Source organism: Pantherophis guttatus, chromosome 3, assembly GCF_059756535.1.
Source record: "Pantherophis guttatus breed Tessera chromosome 3, ASM5975653v1, whole genome shotgun sequence".
Lineage (NCBI taxonomy): Eukaryota > Metazoa > Chordata > Lepidosauria > Squamata > Colubridae > Pantherophis > Pantherophis guttatus.
Window position 1 is genome coordinate 53513157 of NC_142065.1, and position 21361 is coordinate 53534517.

Below are 21361 nucleotides of genomic sequence, written 5' to 3' on the forward strand. Positions count from 1 at the left end.
AAATCAACAAAATCAAATCCTGATTTTTCTGTTTTTAGTTTTATTTCAAGGAAAAAGGAAAAAGAAAGAAAAAAGGTAGAATACAATAAGGAAAAAGAAATATATAAATGACTTCCAATCTTCATCACTACAAGTATAAATGGATTTAGTGACTCTTCATCAACTTTCAGGTTACAAACCATTGTCTCTTCATCTTAGATCCCATCTCTTATTTAGAAAACCTCTTCCAGTTTGAAAACTTCCTTTTCTAAGTCATTATCTTGGTCTGTCAGTTGTAAATTCACTTTTGATACCATCTCTATCTTGTCAGATAAATTTGTTCTACATCTGTAGATAACAATTTTTGGACATAGTCTGTCCATAGAAGAAGACATCATTATCAACATTGTTGATATTGTGGCTACTCTCTTCTGATTCCATTATTCAAAAGTCTCCTGTATTTTCATTGTTATGTTTTGCATCATTTTACAAGCTAATAAATCTTTACTTAAAAACTTTAGTCCCTCTAGTGTCCACTTTTTGAAATTATGAAATTGCTTAACTTTGTTATGTCTTGTGAAAACCAAAACAGAATCTATTTCTCATGAAAAGCTGTGTGTTCTTTATAATTAATTCCAAAATTTTATTGTAAGTTACAATATTCCAATTTTATCTGGATTCTTAATCCATTTATAGCTTTCTAAGCTCAAAACTTTATTTAGTTTTTTGCTGTTTATTTCACATACTTTGAATTCTAAAGCTTATGATTAAATTTTTCTTCTGTTCAGAATTGAAGGCAGACTCACCCAGTGTTTTCAAAATTGTTGTTCCAGAAGGTTTCTAATCATTTAAAAGTAGTTAATGTGCAATTGGTGATAGCTGTTCTTAAGTATCCTTGCAAACAGCAGCCATCTGGATCATATGTGGGCAACCTCCTGTCTTCTCCTTGTTTGGAGAGGTTCCAAAGAGCGGGTCTATTCATGGGCTCTTTGTTTTTCACTGCAGTTGTTAGCTCCACTTTCATGGAGACGTCTTCAGTTCTCCATTCCTCTCCTGGAAATTTCTTTAATATGCAATTCTCAACTGACCTCTACTGCATGGCTATATGTTATAACTTTCTATTATCTTGAGTTCTTCTTTCCAGATTTGTTGAGATTCCAACCTCCAGAATTCCCCAGCTAGTACGGTAGTAGCCCTGATCCCTGGAAAACTTCTCAAATTGTGATCCAAGTTCTTCTAGAAAAACTACTTTGAAAATGTTAGGGAGTGGATGGAAATAAGTTCAAAGCAATAGATTCCTTGTGTTTCTGTGAAAAGAATGTACAAAATTTCACATTAAATATGATATTACATAATGGAAAGAATAACTTTTCTTCAAATTGTGGTTAAGTGGTTAACTCTTGATTTTTATTTTCAGGGTGGGAAGTGGCAGGTGACTACATCTATACAGCTGCAGGAGCTTCTGACAATGATTTCATGATTTTAACATTGGTGATTCCTGGCTTCAGGTGAGGTCACTAGTCCAAATTAAGCTAAGTATTGGAAATGCATTAGGTAAAGCAATGTGAGCAGATATAATAAATAAGTGGAAAATATAAATAAAGAATTAATCTAAGCTGTGTGTTTAATTTCTAGATAATTTCTTCAGTCAACAGTAGCTTCTGGCTAACCTTGCCTGCTCTTGAAAACTAAGCAGGGCTGAATCTGGTCACCGTATGGTACACTGAAAAATCAATAGAAAGGGTCCAAAAGAATGCAGTGGCAAATCCCTGTTGTACTGTTATTAAGAAAGCTGCATAAACAAATTTAATTTCTCCCAGTCAATGTTCTGCTTGCATTACTTCACGATGATTAATAATAAATGGCAGAAGGAAACAGTGAAGGAAAGATTGAGCTGATTCTTAACATTTTTAACATAATTTTAAAATGTGATCTTTAAAACTGGGCAGAGATTTTATTGTTTTGTCACAACCAAATAAATGTGCATAGAGTGTACTGACATGCTGTACACTGAATCATCTATATGATTGAAGTGTGATTCCATTGGAATATCTTGTTCTGAATATATTTGAAGTGGAATGTAGATATTCTGTTTACCTAGTTACTGAAGTAAACAGCGATAATTGAGATGTTTCATTTATAGCTATTTCTACAATTTATGAGTCCTGCTTATTCTTTTGCAGTCCACCACAATCAGTTATGGAAGACTCTGAAAATAAGAAGGTAGCAGAAATCACTTTTGTCTTTGAAACCATCTGCAGTGTGAATTGTGAACTTTATTTTATGGTGGTAAGTTTTTATCCAACATCTAAAACCAAGAATTATTTAGGTGTATTGTTTATTCATAGACTTATACCATTTCATCTTTGGTAGGGTATGAATTCTAGAACCAATTCCCCTGTAGAAACCTGGTTTGGCTCCAAGGGAAAACAATCCTATACGTACGTTGTTGAGAAGAATGCCACCACGAGTTTCACATGGGCCTTCCAGAGGACAGCATACAACGAAGCGGTAAAGACTGAGAAATCTGTTTTTTACTAATTCTTCAAATATCCTTTTAGGGAATTCTCATCAAGAATTAGGTTTATTCTTAAAAATAGAGGCCATTAAAGTTAGGACTATGCCCACCATTTCCTGCAATTGTCCTGCCTTCTCTATAACTGAATACTTTTCCTACACAAAGGCATTCATGACACGCTATGTTTTCTTTCAGGGAAGAAAATACACAAATGATGTTGCTAGATTGTACTCCATCAATGTGACCAATGTCATAGATGGTGTAGCTTCTTATTGCCGGCAGTGCGCTTTGGAAACCTCTGGCTCATCCTGTACTTCCTGCCCTCATGGGCACTACATTGACAAAACATCTGGTAGTTGTTCTCCATGTCCATCAAACACTTACCTGAAAGCTCACCAACCTTATGGCAATCAAGCTTGTATCCCTTGTGGCCCTGGCACAAAAAATAACAAGGTACTATATTGTCCTCTTTACTGTTCGTAATTTCTGTACAGTGACAACTGGAGCTACATCATTATTTGAACAAAAGTGCAACATGAGGAGTGTAAATATTGGAGTTGACAAAGGATTGTCACTTAAAATAATGAAAGCAATATCAGGGCAATAAATTCCAATAAAATATTAGGTTCAGATACATTGCCAGAAAGTAGCAATTTGTCAGATTCTTGATGTCTGCTCAAAACCAAGCATGATCCTTCTCCTAACACAACTCTCAGAAAGTCTCTCTAGCAGAATTCACTGAGAAGAGCTGAGTTTTAAGAATGTCAGCAACTGCATTCTGTCTCCAATCAATATGTCCCAAACCACATTCAAGTGGAAACTTCTTTACTTTCTTTCTAATCGCCATCCATTGAATCAGGAAACGATGGCTCTTTTCAGTTATAATGAAGGAGCTTGCAACAGGCAGCTTACATAACATTAGAAAAAATACTATCCTGTGCTTCTGACAATTTTCCAGATGGCCAAATTAGCTATCTATTATCTTATTACATAAAATATAATTTTTTATGAAATATTGTCCATGTAGTCCTCGACTTATGACCACAACTGAGCTCAAAATGTCTGTTGGTAAATAAGACATTTCTTCAGTGAGTTTTGCCCAATTTTATGACTTTTTTTGCCACATCTGTTAAGTGAATCACTGTAGTTATGTTAGTAACACAGTTGGTAAGTGACTTTACTTGTCAGAAGATCACAAAAGGTGATCACATGACTTGAATTTTGATTACATGACCATGGGGATGCTGCAATGGTAGTATGAAAAATGGTCACAAGTCACTTTAAGTGCCTCTGTAAGTTCAAACGGTCACTAAATGAACTGTTGTAAGTGGCAAACTACCTGTATGTGTTGCTTGGCAGCCGACATTAATCACCCAAAGAGCCAAGCCAAGGATAGCAACCTTTGTGCATCGGCCAAATTCATTTTGGTGGGAAGGATGGCTATATATATTAGATAGATAGATAGATAGATAGATAGAGAGAGAGAGAGAGAGAGAGAGAGAGAGACGTTTCATTGCATGATTTTGCAAGAGTGCACAGAAGCTCAATATCTAATAAAAATTAACTTGAAAAGTCCAAACTCATTGGAGATTTTAGCTTTCTCACTCCAGGTCTTGTGAAATTTAGAGGCTCAAGCAAGATTTTTGCCATTTCTTTTTTGTATCCTCATGACATAAGATGGTATTTGTGAGAGAGAAGGCCCTGTGGGTGCTGGAATGCCAAGTCCAAAGTTCAGTGCATAAAATAGCAAACAAAACTTGGCCTTCAGCAAAACTAACTATTCTGTTTGCTCAACAGTAGTAGGAGCTTCAGGATTTCTTTTGGAGCTACATTTTCAGTTATACACTGTGCATACACAAAGAGCAAAATGTTCTTTGAAAATGTAATCTTTCCTTTCTTCCAGCATACAGTGCTGAGCATGGTACAATCTCTCAGTTGGTCATAAATTTACAGAATATTCTGAATCTGAAATGTTGATCTTGTTATTAAATCGTTGTGATCTTTAAAAAAAAAAACTCATATAGCTTTTGTGGGCCTAGATAAGCAATGACTGTAGCTGTAGGGATAGCAATAATAAAATATGCTAAATTAGCATATTTGATTAGATTTAATTTCATGTTCCTCAAATCATCAAATAATTTGTATGGATTTTTGTTTTATTGAATCAGTGTAGATTTCTCTTAAACACAAATAAAATTATATTCTTTTAGAAACAGTAGTTACTTCCTGCCAAAACTGAATTAGCACAAGAGCTGCTAAGTCCTTCCTCTCCAATGTTCTGTTTTCTATAATCATCCAGGTTGTTTAGGCAAGCAAGGCTTGTCTGAGCAGAACCCTAAGGGATTCAGGAGCTGGTATTAGGCATCTCAGTAACACTTGAGTGTCCTTCTACTGTTGCTGACAAAGTCAACAGTTTCTAAATTCTTCTGCTGGGGTGTGTTTTCTTTCTTTAGATGCATTCTCTGTGTTACAATGACTGTCACTTCTCAATCAGCATGAAGGATAGGACTCTGGAGTATGACTTCTCCAGACTGGCTTACAGCACCTCCTTTTTAGGAGAGCCAAGCTTTACTTCAAAAGGCCTGAAGTACTTTCATCACTTCAACATCAGTCTATGCGGAAATTATGTAAGTATATGTGTATTTTCATGAGGCACGCATCAGTGGAAGCGTCGAAGATGGTGTAGTTTTTCCATTTAGAGTGGTGTTTCTCAACCTTGGCAACTTCTCAATTCCCAGAGTTACCCAGTTAACAGTGCCAGCTGGCGAATTCTGGGAGTTGAAGTCCAGACATCTTAAAGGTGCCAAGGTTGAGGTGAAACGGGGTGCAAGAGTCTTGTATTTTATTATATGATCATATCTGCATCCTCATTGACCTTCCATACTTCAGTTTAATCTACAGTGGAATGCCTCCTAAAGGAAGAGTGGTGGGTGAGGGTGTCAGATAAGAAAGCATAGACAAAATGTTTGGCCACAGAGAAGGTCAGAAAGATGATATTAGCAGAAAAAATTATACCAGCATTTTTGACTGTTTCATAATAATAAATTGAAAATAAATTCTAAACCGCTAATGACAAAAAAGCATTTTTGCAGAGAAAACAAAACTTTGAAAAGTTAGCATAGCATAGCATAGCGTAGCGTAGCGTAGCGTAGCATAGCATAGCATAGCATAGCATAGCATAGCATAGCATAGCATAGCATAGCATAGCATAGCATAGCATAGCATAGCATAGCATAGAATAACAGAGTTGGAAGGGATCTTGGAAGTCCTCTAGTCCAACCCCCTGCTTAGGCAGGAAACCCTACACCACTTCAGACAAATGGTTATCCAATATCTTCTTAAAAACTTCCAGTGTTGGAGCATTCACAACTTCTGGAGGCAAGTTGTTCCACTGATTAATTGTTCTAACTGTCAGGAAATTTCTCTTTAGTTCTAAGTTGCTTCTCTCCTTGATATGTTTCCACCCATTGCTTCTTGTCCTACCCTCAGGTGCTTTGAAAAATAGCTTGATTCCCTCTTCTTTGTGGCAGCCCCTGAGATATTGGAATACTGCTATCATGTCTTCCCTAGTCCTTCTTTTCATTAAACTAGACATACCCAGTTCCTACAACTGTTCTTCATATGTTTTAGCCTCCAGTCCCCTAATCATCTTTGTTGCTCTTCTCTGCACTCTTTCTAGAGTCTCAACATCTTTTTTACACCATGGCAACCAAAACTGAATGCAGTATTCCAAGTATGGAATTATAAAGTGGTATTAACACTTCATATGATCTTGATTCTATCCCTCTGTTTATGCAGCCTAGAACTGTGTTGATTTTTTTGAAACTGCTGGCTCATATTTAAATGGTTGTCCATTAGGACTCCAAGATCCCTCTCACAGTTACTACTATTGAGCAAGGTACCACATATACTGTACCTCTGCATTTTGTTTTTCTTGCCTAAGTTTCATTTTGTTAGATAGCGCCCAATGCCCAATATTAGATAGCGCCCAAGTTGGAAGACAGGTCTTTTTTTGAAAACTATCAATTTTTATTGCATTTAAGCAAATGCAAACCTGACACTCCTTTGGACAGCTCTATTTAATGCAGGGAGAGTCACACATTCTTGGACAGAGAAATATGTTTGTCCCTGTACATCTTTTGAACCCCAATTCTTCAGCACAATGCCCATATATTTTTTATGATTACAGGTAGTCCTCAACTTGCAACCACAATTGAGCCCAAAATTTCCATCATTAAGCAAGACAGTTAAGTGAGGTTTGCCCCATTTTACAACCTTTCTTCCCACAGTTGTGAAATGAATCACTGCAATTGTTAAGAGTATTGTGGTTGTTAAGTGAATCTTGTTTCCCCGATGACTCATCAGAAGATTGCAAAAGTTGATCACATGACCCGAGGACATTGTAGCTGTCATAAATACATGCCACTTGCCACACATTTGAATTTTTATCACATGACTATGGGAATGCTGCAATGGTTGAAAATCATAAAAGTCATAAGCCACTTTTTTCAGTGCTGTTGTAATTACAAATGGTCACTAAACAAATGGTGGTATCTTGAGGGCTACCTGTACAATATTTCAAAAAGAGCATCTCACTTTTTAATAGCAATGAGAGACAGGGTTGCTATCAAGTCTCCCATTTTGTTTTTTCTTGAAGGGAAAGAAGTCTGCTCTCTGCATAGATAATGTCACAGATATTCATCTTTTGGACAAAGACACTGAGTTCTCCAAGTCAACTTCATCCTATGTATGCCAGTCCGTCATGATTCCTTCCGAAGTGATGGGTTACAAAACCATGGTCTCTTCTCAGCCTGTGAGCCTGGCAGATACCTTTGTGGGTGAGAGCCATTGAAAAAAAAATTAGCCTCTTTACTGAACAGAAGTCAAAAGCAGTTGCCAGGTGGAAGTGCCATACAGGTGATCTTTAATAATACTGAGCCAAATCTGGACCCAGTATTGGAAAAATCACTTTTTAATCACTGACACAGAAGAACAAAACCATTCTATAGAAAATATTAGGCAGGGGGATCCTTTTTCTCTTTAAAAAAAGCACCAGGTGTCCATTCTCTGTTCTGTTTTCCATCACCTCTCCGCAATTCGCAGAAATCTTCCTCCACAGTTTCTTGAGGCTCACCAATTCCCTTTTTACCACTGCCCAGACTTCTCTCCAAATACCGTAAGTTAAAATTGTGTCACAGTCTCTGACTATTAATGGTTTAATGGGTTTTTTTTTAATAACAAAGGAAACCTCCTCCCAATTCAGAGATGGGGGACGGGGGGGATGGGACCAGTGGTGCGTTCCTCCCGGTTCTGCCCGGTTCTGCCGAGCCGATAGCGGTGACGATATGACGTCACCGAACCAGTTCTGCCCCCCCCGCCCCGCATTATTCTTACCTTTTATTTGGTCCCACCCCCAATCTATTGCTGCCTCCTGAGTCCCAGCCCATCGGCTAAAAGGAAAAAAACCTGTTTAAACTCTTGCCACGGGGCTTCAAAGGGCCGCCCTACAGCTGATCAGTGTTAAAAGGCAGTGTGGTGGTAGACCGGTGCCTCCAAAAATAAATGAGTAGACCGGTGCCTGCAAAAATAAATGAGTAGACCGGTACAGCTCTGCAAGCAGTTAAAGGCCTGGTAGACCAGTACCTCTGCTAAATCCTAAAGAATTGTCACATGACCATCAAGCCACGCCCACAAAATAAGCCACGCCCACAGAACCAGTAGTAAAAAAAATTAGAACCCACCCCTGGATGGGACCCATAATATTTTGACCACACATACACACTCATAGTAGAGCCATTTCCACACTTGTTCCCTGTGCCTGTACCTCTTGGCCCTTTTTCACTTTAGTTCTTCTCATTGTTAGAAAAACAAGGTTATAGTTCATACCACTCATCATGCTTTACACACACACACACACACACCAACACTTCTTCTTTTTTTAGACTAGTGTAAAGGTGAAATGCACTACAAATCTTGGAATTGGCAAATAAATAGCCAAAAACCAGTGGCATACTATTAGCTATGTGATATACTGTGCAAAATAAATCAAGGCTTGCTAGATGCTCTAGTTCCAGTTTCAATTCCTGAAAACAACTATGGACAAAACAAATGTATTTATCAAACACAGTAATTAATACAACATGGGATTTACCTTCTGATGCAGAAAATCTTTAACTTAATATATTTTGGGGAACAAATTAGATTTATCCCTAAAATCTATCTTTCCTATGTGGTGGTATTCTTATTGATTGGGATTTAATCTCTAGGAGTAACAACAAAATCTACTCTGGACAACATAACTTCTCATGCTGATTATTTTCCTGCTAAAAATGGGGACTTACCTGATGTCATATTCTTTTATAGGTAAGCTAAAGAACTACCTAACAAGGGTATGGTAAAAGTTTTAACCCCAACTTGTTTTGTGAAAAAATGGTATATATCTGACAAAAATTTCCTGGCAATATTTCAGGATTTTGGAAAAGTTTGGAAAATTTATAGCTTGTGAAATCTTACTTTCCAAACCAGAACATAGTTAGAAATAATATAGCAGAAAATGCTGTTGTTGCTCTAGTGTTGAATTATCTGCATTTGACAAAGTGAGGTCGCCAAGGCCGGTAGCTGATTTGTGATTCATGAACTGGCAATGTTATTTTATATGTATTCTTTGCATTTTTATTAACAAAGAGGGGGCACTGACTGCCCCAAACTATGCACATGGACCTAAAGTTTGTACAGTTGTATAAGCCATGCTCATTCTGTTTGGGTCAGAGGAGGAGAGGGAGGGGGTCAAGGAGAAGGAAAAGCTGATCATTGACCCCTTGGATATTGGGGCAGAGGCAGGTGTGAAATCCATCAGGTTCTGACACTTTCTGGAGAACCGGTAGTGGAAATTTTGAGCAGTTCAGAGAACCAGTAGTGGAAAGTTTGAGTAGTTTGGAGAACCAGAAAATACTACCTCTGGCTGGCCCCAGAGTGGGGAGGGAATGGAGATTTTATAGTATCCTTCCCCTGGACTGGGGAGGGAATGGGGATTTTGCAGTATCCTTCCCCTGGAGTGGGGTGGGAATGGAGATTTTGCAGTATCCTTCCCCTGGAGTGGGGTGGGAATGGGGATTTTGCAGTATCCTTCCCCTGGAGTGGGGTGGGAATAGGGATTTTGCAGTATCCTTCCCATGGAGTGGGGTGGGAATGGAGATTTTGCAGTATCCTTCCTCTGCCATGCTCACCAAGCCATACCACGCCGACCAAGCCACGCCCATAGAACCGGTAGTAAAAAAATTTGGATTTCACCACTGGGCAGAGGTCAATATTGACCATTTTGGCAAACCCTGGTTTAGTTTTTCTTAAAATAATGACTTTTCTGAACTGCAGATCCAACGATGTGACCCAGACATGCCATGATGGAAGAGTAACTACCATTAGGCTGAGATGTGACCCCCTAAAATTTGAGTTTGGAGCTCTCTCTTTACCAAGGTAATGTCAAGATATTGAGTTGTTATTTTTTTTCTCTCCTTCCTCTGCTTCAGGCAGATAAAATACTGTCTGAAGTGCCAAGTGCACATGCTTTTGTAAAATTTAAGGAACCTCCCTGTTCTTAAAAGATTGCTTGGCAGTGTGGGATTTCTTAATATTACAGTGCTCAGCTAGCTTCTGAATTTATTCCTTGAGAATGAGCCTCAAAAAGTATTATTCTACTGAATGAGCCTCAAAAAGTATTATTCTACTGAATGAGCCTCAAAAAGTATTATTCTACTGAATGAGCCTCAAAAAGTATTATTCTACCTGTAGTCTGCTGAGTTATCAGCAGACTACAGGTAGTTCTCAACTTACAATCACAACTGAGCCCAAAATTTATGTTGCTAAGTGGAAATTTGTTAAATGAGTTTTGTCCCATTTTATGACTTTTCTTGCCACATTTGTTAAATGAATCACTGCAGCTGTTAAATTACTAACACAGTTGTTAAGTGAATCTGGTTTCCCCATTGCCTTTGCTTGTCAGAAGGTGGCAAAAGGTGATCATATGACACAGGGATGCTGCAACCATCATAAATGTGAGTCAGTTGTCAAGCATCCGAATATAAATCACGTGACCATGGGGATGTGCAATGGTGATAAGTGTGAAAAATTGTCATAAGCAGTGGTGGGTTCCTCCCGGTTCGGTCCGGTTCGGCCAAGCCGGTAGCGGTGACGATATGATGTCACAGAACCGGTTCTCTTCCCCCCGCCCTCCCACACCCCCCCACGTTATTCTTATCTTTTATTTGGTCCCACCCCCAATCTATTGCTGCCTCCTGACTCTCAGCTGATGACTAGAGGGAAAAAAACTGTTTAAACTCTTGCCGCGGGGCTTCAAAGGGCCATCTTACAGCTGATCAGTGTTAAAAGCAAACAAATGAGTCGGGTCGTAAGTGCGAGGACTGGTCGTAAGTGCGAGGACCTTCCAGAAATGACTCTGACCAGCTAGCCACGTCCTCCTAGTCACATGACATCCAAGCCACACCCACAAAATAAGCCACGCCCACAGAACCGGTAGTAAAAAAAATTAGAACCCACCCCAGGTCATAAATCACTTTTTAAAGTGCCATTGTAACTTCAAAGGGTCACTAAGTGAACTGTTGTAAATTGAGGAGTACCTGTATAGCCTTGTGAAAGAATCAGACCATTGGTTCATTAGTGTAAATTCATACTGTCAACATTGAGTGCTAGCAGCTCTCCAGGATCTCAGACAGAAGTGTTTCCTGTTTCTGAAGTTGAAGTTGCCTATCTAGTTTGGCAGTATACATTCTTGGATCAAGTTTGTTTATTCACATTATTCACATCTCAAACTATTTCCAACACTATCTCTAGAAGGTATGCTATATATTTCACAGTAGCTATATTTTTTAAAAGAGCTTTTACAAATGCCTTGACAATAAAATATATCAGAATGGTCAGATTAAGCTGCTTTGTAATTCAGCAACTCTTACATAACCTGTACATGAGGTATGATGTTGATCATTGGTTAAGAGAAACTTCCTTAATCTGACTGAAAGGAGCTGCAACTTCCAGAATTCCCAACATTTCTGGGCAGCATTAGGTTGAAGGGTGCTAGTTTAAGGGATACCTGCTGGAAAATTATCGTTGCTGAAACCTTCAACAGCTAGGGCTTGATCTGTTGATCTCCCTGCACAAGTATGTCTTTATTTGGTTCTGTTTAAGATGTTTCTTAAAATTTCAAAATAGCAAGTGTCCTGATGGAACCTGTGATGGATGCACTTTCCATTTCCTGTGGGAGTCGGTTGAAGCCTGTCCTCTCTGTTCTGCAGAAGATTACCATGCCATTATCAGTGCCTGCGTTGGAGGGATACAGGTAGATTAAAACTACAAGGGGTTATAGAAATAATGTAGACAAATATTAACCTAAGTGTGTGTGTGTGTGTGTGTGTGTGTATATGTGTGTGTGTATATATATATATATATATATATGTATGTATGTATGTATGTATGTATGTATGTATGTATATATATAAAACTGTATATATATCCGAAATAGATCTATCTTAGTCTCCTTAGTCTCCCAATGGGCAGCAGAGTGTTTGCTGGCTGCCAGAAAAAAAAGCCTAGAAACTAGGGGATTGTGATTTCACTGAACTAGGGCTGCATAAAAATCTTGGTTTACGTAGGAAGAACCTGGCTAATAATCTCGATATATATGTATATGGATAGATAGATGGATAGATAAATAAATAATGTCTCAATATCAGCACCCAAGAAAGTCAAAAATCTTTTTTTCTATTTTATTTACTTTTTTCTTTTCTTTTTGCATCTCTTTTTTCTTTTTTGATTTTTTTTTAAAAATTCTCAAACCTTTTCTTTCTTGTCTGTGTATCTTTTAATTTCCTGTTTTTGAAAATTTTGAAAATGCTAACAAGCCGGGAAGATGACTAACCTATAGAATTAAAAAGTTAAAGGAATATTCAGGTTTCTGCACTTGTGCTACTATTGCTACATTTGGGGATGAAACTCATAGGGTTGTAAGTATGACTTTAGAGCAAAAGCTACATATTAATTATTAATTATTAAACTCCTAATATTCCAAATTTATGAAGACATCACGAATTGTAGATCCTTTCCACATGAGGGATAGCTAAAAAACATAAAAATATAACACTGGAAGATATATCTCTATCTGATTTAGTAATTTACCAAAGTGTTACCAAAGTGTTACCCTGAGGCAAGATGGGCGGCCAATAAATTGTATAAATAAATGTTATCAGACATGAGCACCATGCCCTAGAGCCGTGATGGCGAACCTATGGCACGCACGCCACAGGTGGCACGTGGATCCGTATCAGTGGGCACACGAGCTCAGCTCTGCCAGCTGATTTTCGGGCCTTCCAGGCCCATTGGAAGTTGGCAAACAGGCCATTTCTGGCCTCTGGAGGGCCTCTGGTGGGGGGGTTGAGAAAGGCCATTTTCGCCCTCCCCAGGCTCCTAGAAAGGCTCTGGAGCCTGGGAAGAGCGAAAAATGGGTTTACCCGGCCCATTGGGCCATCACATGCCAAAAGCGGGGGGAGCTGCGTGTGTGTGTGGGATCACATGCACATGCATGGGCGGCATTGAATTATGGGTGTGGGCACATGTGCAGACAACCCCCCCCCGCGCTCCCCCCGCTTTTGGCACGTGATGGCAAAAAGGGTAGCCATCACTGCCCTAGAGTCAGACATGACAGGATACGGAAAAATTTTCCTTTACTACATTTGAATTAATCTCCCCCCCCCCAAGATAGGAACTTTCTGCTAATACCATGAAATTTTCTGCGTTGTTTAGGTCCAGGTGTTCTAAACGATGTTTGGCACCAAATAGTTATTCATACTTTTACTTTTGTTTCATAAATAATAACTGCTTATCAGACTGAAGCTATGACACATCAGCTTTCCTCACTATACAATGTTTAAATATGCAATTAATTGATTATTGTGCTCTGCTAATCATTCAGTAAACATGCATGTAAAAACAAGTAGAGATCCCAAATTGAAAAAGGAAAGGAAAAAAAATCTGTTGGAAATCCAAACTATGTTTACTTAGAGGGCAAGTAAATTTCACAGAAATGCATAGGAGTTCAAATTATAAACCACCTGGGGTAGCTAGTGCTGGACTGAAACATGCCTTAGGACAATGGGGAAAATGTTCTGGCACACCTGGATGCTGCCAGGTAGGGAAGGCTTGTGATATTCTATTTCAGCAACCATTTCAGTAATAAAACTCTGATATTTGTTCCTAAACATGCTTGTGCCCTGTGAGATCCCTGTAGCGTGCAAAAGTGGTGCAGCTGTCACTGTTGATCTTGACTGTGTTACTGTTTATCAGACTGAAACTGTGACAGACTATGCTTTCCTCACTATAGCGAACCACCTATGTATGGCGGAAGCCAAAGCTATGCGCTGGAGGCGTCCTGCTTCCAGAAGAAAAAGTCAGCATCTGCAAGTCCATGGACTTCTGGCTTAAGGTGGGGATCTCAGCTGGGACTTGTACTGCTATCCTGCTGACCGTCATGACTTGCTACTTCTGGAAGAAAAATCAAAAGTAAGTTGTTTCACTCCACTTGTCATCAATTCTGACTGTGGCCAGAAATCTTCAGTTTAATAGACTCTTTGGGTCAGCAAACTGAAATTTCATTAAAACAGTAAATGATGTCTTTTATTAATTTCCCTCATTTTTGTAATGACATATTTATGAAATGGTGTCTTTATATTATTTGCATAGAGTATGCAAATGATATAAACTGGTGGAAATAGATATGTGGACATCATTTACAGATGTAATTAACATTCAGATTTAATAATGAATTGTACTTTGCCTTGAAAAAAAATGTTCATTTTATATGAAATCCATTGAACCTAGTCTCTCAAATGTGGGGTTTTTTATATTATGGTAGTTTATACAAAGCTCCCATCCTAGTTAACTTTTTAAAATAATTTTGAACAACACAGCAGGCAATAACAAAAGCTGCAAGTCAGTTTTCAAGTGCTAATATTTTGCATAATAGCCATGTAAAAGTATGTAAAGTTACATGCGTGTTTTTTATTTTCTATTTGCTTTTTTTTTGAATTTCAGCCATTACACACTTATATTTAATATAATGTATTATATGAATTATATTAGGCTATAAATTGTTTAGTTATTTATTTGAAGCAACCTAGAAAATTTGTAACAAATAAATATTCCTTGGTTTCTCAAAAAAGAAAGTGTGTGTGAGAGAGATGACTTTATATTATAGTAAAGTCCCTGTTTAGCATCTGTAATAACAATTGATGCTTGTGTTGCTTTGAAATAGAGAAGCCAGCATTGTCTTTTCCAGTCTTAGTGCTTTGCAGATGTGTGGCCTTCATCTAACTTAGCCATTGCTGAGAATTCTGGGAGTTAAAGTTCAGATATTAGAGGAATCGCCTGGTTTAAGGAAGGCTAGATTAGTCTAGTTTAAAAAGAAAACATATTAAAAAAGAGAAATGTAAAAGACATTGACAGAATAACTCAAGGATGCAAAAGAATCCAAAATCTGCTTTACAAATATAATCCTTCCATCTGATTTTCACATGTCTATATCTTTTTAGGTTAGAGTATAAATACTCAAAGCTGGTTATGAATGCTAGTGCCAAGGACAGTGAACTGCCTGCAGCTGACAGTTGTGCCATCATGGAGGGGGAAGACGTAGAGGACGACCTGTTATTCACAAGCAAGAATTCTTTCTTTGGAAAAATAAAGGCATTCACTTCTAAAGTAAGCTGGGAGGGAAAGGGGAAGGGGTGGGAAAATAGCTTTTATAAGTGTCCAGAGTGAAAGTTCAGACCTTTGATTTAGTTCCCGTGTTTATCTAACCTTGACAGATGTTTCATCTGTCATATTTAACTTTTGAGTCCACTCTGAGTTACCATTTTCTAAATTCAGCTAATGTATGAAGTATTCCCAGGATGTGCATTGTAGAAGCTATTTTTTTTTAAAAAAAATTTGTGGCTGTTTGTAATTAATGATCTTGGCTACTATAGGCTGCATACTGTACAAGCCTCATGAGTCAAGCCAATAGAATTGTTCTGAGTGTTTCTTTTCTCCCCTGCTAGTATTTCTGGCAGAAATGAGTAGCAAAAGTTAAAAGGACCTTTCCCCATCCATCCCAATAATAAATACATTAAATTTTCTAAGATGCAACAGATCATCACCAATAATAACTCATATACTGTCGATCTGGCAAAATACTGCACTGGCATCCCTATTATTCTGGGATAAATCTGTGTGTACCATAAAATCTCAAAGCCTCTCCACATTTACTGCTATGTTTCCTGTTGTTCTAACTTACATTCTAATTAATGGTGCATTGTCGTTTAATGCTTATTTTCTAATGTGGCTATTTGTTTTCCTATAGGCTTCTCTTAGGTACAGTCAGGCATGGCAGGACTCTGTGTGTAGGGCTGTTCTCAATAAACTAAGAGGAAGACTCTTCCAGGTAGATGGAGTCAAATGTAGATACATGTAAAAACATGCCAGCAGATGGAGGGTGTGCCACAATCAAATATTACTAGACAGCTTGACAGTACGGTCTGTGGTCTCTGGCTGGGACATAGAAGGCCTGTATTGTGGGGAAGGCTAGACTGTGCCTAAAATCACAGACTCTCTGTTCTTAGAGATTTGAGGAAATAGTGTACTTGAAGACATTTAGCAGTACAACCTTTTCAAACTTACGCTCAAAAAGTGTTGAACTACAACCTTCAATAACTCCCAATAAGCATGACTGTTAACGTGGAATTATTGGACTTTTAATGCAGTGTAGATGGAAGGGGCATGATAGGGAAGGCTGCACAGGAGACTTCAAATTCATATTGCAATTACAGGATTGTATATCTAACCCAGAAAAAGATGTGGAACCCTGGCCTATCTCTGGAAGAAGTGACTGCTTGTTAAACATTCTTCAGAATAAGACCAATGAGTATTTTATGTTACCAGCTGGTCTTTTGCTCAGATACCTCATTTGGGAATTAGAACCCGGGCTCTACACTAACTTTCTGTGAAGCTGGACAACCAAAGCAGAGCATGGAACCTGGCTCTAGATGCTTAAATTCCATGAATGCAATAAAGACATGAGAATTTAATTCTGCAGATGAAAAATCCTCCTCCCCAATTCTTGAGACTAGAGGGAAACTTGAGTATTTTGGGTTTGCCCCCAATGATGATTCAGCAAAAATATGCACTTAAGTATTTAGCAAGCCATTTGTGTGCACAGGCAAATGTTGACTGCTCCTCACCTCCATTTTTCTTCTCATCCATTCTGAAGTAATGACTCTATTCATGGTTATTTCATGGTACACATAACTGTGGGTGTAAAGCCCCTAGTGAGATGAATAGTAAAGGGGGGCTTGGCAAAGAGTTGGTCCTATCTGTGTGCAAAGATATTTAGAAGCTCTTACATTCTTCCCGTTCCAGGTGCTTCATTTGAATGCACTGAGATCCATCAGAGTTTGCTTCCACACAAGGGACCTTTAGCACTGCTGAAGATTGTTCCTCTGCAATCCAAGCGTAGAGTTCTCCATTCTTATTCATGGGCCATATCTAAATCTTGGTTATTCAGAAATATTATCATTCTGCATTTACAACACCACCTAGAATTGAAGCCCTCAGTCTGCAAATACCTTCTTTTTTCTTTCAAAAGCAACTTCTGTTAAACAGTCCCTTGCTTATGTGTTTTTCATTCATTTCTCTCTTCAGCAGTTCTAAACTGATTCTTAATTAGCTCCTATTGCTTTTTATATTTAAAGCAGTTGCTTGCTCCTTTATTTTTTATTTAAAAAATGCAATAGGGATCATTTAAAACAGCAGAACTAGGAACTAAAAACTGAGTATTTAAAAAACAAAACATACCAAAATCTGGGGCTGACAACAGCTTCGTTTTCAATATTTGTAAATATTTTTTTAAAAAAATGTCACTCTCAAGAAAAGGGATTGTGAGAAGTATCCAGTGCTATTCACAAGCAGCTAAACTGTATCTTAACTGCAAGTATCCTCAAATGGATCCTTCTTTGGCCCCCAGTGCACTGATACCTCCCAGTAGAAGCAAAATCATGTGCGGACATCTGGGGAAGAAACATCAAAAGCAAGTTTCTGGTAAGAATCAGAGAGTCTTCAGTTGCTATTAAATGTTCCTCCCATGTTGGAATATGTTCAGAAGAACATGGAGGCAACTGGTAGAGAAATATTAGACTCACTACTAATGAGTTGAAATTGCATTTATTGAATTCCCAGCTTGCTTGAGCTTTGGTATGCTGCCTGGGAACTCTGGAAGATATAGTCCCTGTACATCTGAAACAGGCGTACAGTTCCTATACACTGGAAACACTTGTTTCACCATAAGTTCTTATGGGAGCCATTCTCATGTTCTGTGAATATAAGGAGCAGGATTGCATTGTTTGCCCTTTCCAGGTCACTAAATAAAGGATTTGACCTGATTCCTATAAAAATAGGACTCTGAATGACAAAGTATACAAAATCTTCATGTATTCTAGTTTTATTCACATCTCCTTTTTGTATTATCTTTAGAGAACATCTGATGGTTTTGATTCTGTGCCCTTGAAGACCTCCTCTGGCACCACCGACATGGATCTTTAGAAGTCGTTTGCCTCTCCCATACCTTTCGTGGAGGATGCTTTGGGAGTTCTCCTTGATTAATACTGGCACTTTGATGAACTTGCCATGTGGCCTTATTGGAATATCTTTTAACTTCAGCTTCTTACTGTACTTTTTTAAGTCAAACATTTTAACATTCCTCCAAAAACAAACTGTGCCAAATATAATTGTGGTTTTAAAATTATGTGTAGATGTATATTTGTATGTTTATTGCATACATTGTGCCCTCTTTTGTGATAAAAGAAAAAAATCCCACAAAAAGTTGTTTTCTGCAGTAAAGCTAATGACATTATACACATTTTCTCTTTAATAGCTAATACACTGTAAAATTGATTTAAAGTCATGTCACTCTGCTAAGACAAACTGCTTCTCTCAGTAACACCTATTGCACCAAAAGGTCTTAGTGTTAAGAATAACGTGTAGAATTGTGCTGTAAAACTTTCCATCTGCTTTTTGTAGCTTGCTACAAATGTCCCTCCTAAGGAAGTAGTATAACAACAGTTACATCAAACAATTTGCCTCTCTAAAGACTTTACTGTACTGTTGAGGACTCCTTAACAAAGTAGGCCTATCTTTCCCTGTCTGGATACCTGGCTATTCTGTAGTTGTCTCTATTTTCAGTTCTTTTATTTTAAAACAAGGAAAAAATATCTGCATTAACTTTTTCCAAGACTTGAAAACACTGTTATTTGCTTTGCTAATGACCCTTCAGGAAAATGCATTGTGGTCAAGGACTTGTGCTGCTGGTGCACCTATCATGACAGTAGCATATGTGAAGCTCCATGGCCTAATAGGTTTTCTGCCACATCATGCAACTCAATCAGATTAGGATTTCAGATCGCATTTCTAAACTCTGGGAGTTGTAAATGTTATAACAATGACTGCAATGATAAAGAAAAACCTCTAGCATAGCAAACCAAAATCAGGGTATTATATATTTGAAAAGTTCTGCATCACATCCAAGGTTAGTTTAATAGCTTTTAGAAACATGTTTCCAACTCTGAATTCAGATGTCCATTTTAAACCCATTCTCACTGTTTGTAGGAAACTATTGAGTCTGTTTAATATTTCAGGCAATTTTCCTGCCCTGATTCCACCCAGAAAAGCTTATTCTATAGGACAAGTTCCTGTCACATAAGACTTTTCTGATTTTCTTGCTGTTTTCAGTGCCTTCTAAATTTTAAAGAGCTTCTCCAATCTAGCAAGCTTCAAAGATATTGGCTGACTGGTGATAATGGGGTTGTAGTTTGACATACCTAGAAGTCATCGGATCATAGAAGCTGCCTTAAACTAAGTACTATATGAATTATTTTGAATGAATACTTTAGGACCACAAAGAACAATGCAGGAGACCTGAAAACAAGGCCGCCTGATATGAGTTTCAGTGTTTGTTAGATGACTTATGTTAACACAGTGAAAATGGCCCAAAATAACATTAATATTTTGAGTTCAGATGTTCTGTTGTGATTTTATCTTGATATTATTGTCTTTCAGAATTTTTCAGAACAACTAGCTAGAGATTAAGTCCTCCATTACACTTGGAAAGGACTAACAATTTGGGCTTTGGAATTCAGGCACCATCTAATAACTGGCAATTGCCAAGTTAAAATTGACTGATTTTGTTGCTTTGTTTGTTTTGGCAGGTTAGAATAAACTTCAGGGTTCTGTTTGCAGTTAAACAGAGGAATATACAAAAACCAAGTTCATTTTCTGACAGTATACTTCTCTACCTCAGAAATAATTCCCACTGAATTCAGTAGGGCCTTCCTCCAATTAAAAGATCTCCCTTAGATTCCTTTGAATGTCCAAATACACTGTAAAAGAAATGCAGTACTGTTTCAAGTATGTGCTTAAAGTATTCCCTAGTATAGATTGCTATCCACATTCCACTTTAAACATACTATCTTGAAAGTAGTAAATCCATTCTTATACCGTATAATGGAGCGTTTGAAAAAATGGTAACTAGCCACTACATGATTTTTATTTTTATTTTTGTCCATTTTTATTTTTTATTTTTGTTTTAAAAAATGTTTAATCAAGCCTTCCCAATCAAATATTTTTAGATGTATTGGAACCACAGCCGCTATCACTCCCAGCCTGTATAGCAGGATGCTGCTGCTGACAGTAATGGAAGTTGCATTCCACCACATTTGAAGGATACAATTTTGGGAAAACTTGGTTTAATCCATTTTTGCCAAATCAGTTAGCAAGACTATTATATTGTTTGAAATGGATTATATTTATTGGGATACAGCTATACTAGTTCAAGAGAGATAACCAATATTGTTTTCAAATGAGACAAGCTAAATGCTTTTACTCTATAAATAGCTTTTAAGTACTAATGCATGATAAAATTGAAAAATACTATAATCCTAAAGATCAGCATACTTTGCAGTTAAAAGGCCTAATAGCTGTTGCTGTGACAGTAATTGAAAAAAATTGAGACTGTGACAGCCTCTTAAAAATGATACAGAGATGAAAAGGCAGAAATTGCTGTGAGAGTATAGTTATCAGTTGTGCTTTCTTACCCAGTAGGAAACTGTACAGTCAGATCTGAATGAATCAGTTGTTGCTAGTTGCAATAATTTGAGACATTCTATACAATTCACAATATGTAAAGTTAAATGTGGCTTCTATTATGGCTTGCCAGTTATTTGACAATGTCTGTAGTGAAAGCCATATTTTAGAACACCCAAGGGACACATATGATAGGGCACATTCATTTTATGGGGTAGTTGCAAATCAGAGTGATTGTCAATATAACAACACTGACTAGAACAGGGGTGTCAAACTTGCGTCATCACAGTGGCGTCACGTAACGTATTGGGGCTTTTTTTTCCCTTCGCTAAACCGGGCGGGGAGGGGGTCAGTACGTGACGCATCTGGGCCACGGGCTGTGAGTTTGAGACCCCTGGACTAGAACATGTCTTGTAATGGAAGGCTGCCATAGTACCTGGACTGGTTTTCCCCAACTGGACTTTAGTTATTTAAACAGTAGATAAAAGCAAGTCTTGTCTAGGATTACCAAATCAATTTGGCATCAAGTTCCTGATTCTTTTCTAACTGTCTATGTCAGAAGATGTTCCAACTTATTTTGCTGAAAAATGTACATAGGAAGAAGGCCAGGGGTAACCTAATATGAAGGATGAGAAATTGGGACTTTAAGAGATATTAAAGAAAAATTACCCTTTGGTATTGCCATTTGCAGAAATT

At 37.9% G+C, this 21361-nt stretch overlaps 1 protein-coding gene across 3 annotated transcripts in view; it reads left to right on the forward strand.

Annotated features, from left to right (window-relative positions):
* The window catches only part of ELAPOR1 (endosome-lysosome associated apoptosis and autophagy regulator 1), a 60910-nt gene extending 42581 nt beyond the window's left edge, over nucleotides 1-18329 (forward strand). Inside the window, exons 11-24 of one of the 3 annotated variants that reach the window (XR_004590905.3) lie at nucleotides 1397-1487; nucleotides 2163-2268; nucleotides 2353-2490; nucleotides 2693-2950; nucleotides 4951-5124; nucleotides 7155-7335; nucleotides 8764-8860; nucleotides 9869-9970; nucleotides 11720-11846; nucleotides 13884-14062; nucleotides 15091-15256; nucleotides 15897-15977; nucleotides 17556-17629; nucleotides 18062-18329. Coding sequence is in view for 2 of the 3 variants with exons in the window: in XM_034414748.3 (XP_034270639.2) it covers nucleotides 1397-1487; nucleotides 2163-2268; nucleotides 2353-2490; nucleotides 2693-2950; nucleotides 4951-5124; nucleotides 7155-7335; nucleotides 8764-8860; nucleotides 9869-9970; nucleotides 11720-11846; nucleotides 13884-14062; nucleotides 15091-15256; nucleotides 15897-15977; nucleotides 18062-18130 (1769 nt within the window). In the remaining variant the exon portion in view is untranslated. The remainder of the gene's footprint in view (nucleotides 1-1396; nucleotides 1488-2162; nucleotides 2269-2352; nucleotides 2491-2692; nucleotides 2951-4950; nucleotides 5125-7154; nucleotides 7336-8763; nucleotides 8861-9868; nucleotides 9971-11719; nucleotides 11847-13883; nucleotides 14063-15090; nucleotides 15257-15896; nucleotides 15978-17555; nucleotides 17630-18061) is intronic. The other 2 variants (XM_034414748.3, XM_034414749.3) reach the window with 2 other exon arrangements.
* The last annotated feature ends 3032 nt before the right edge of the window (nucleotides 18330-21361 follow it).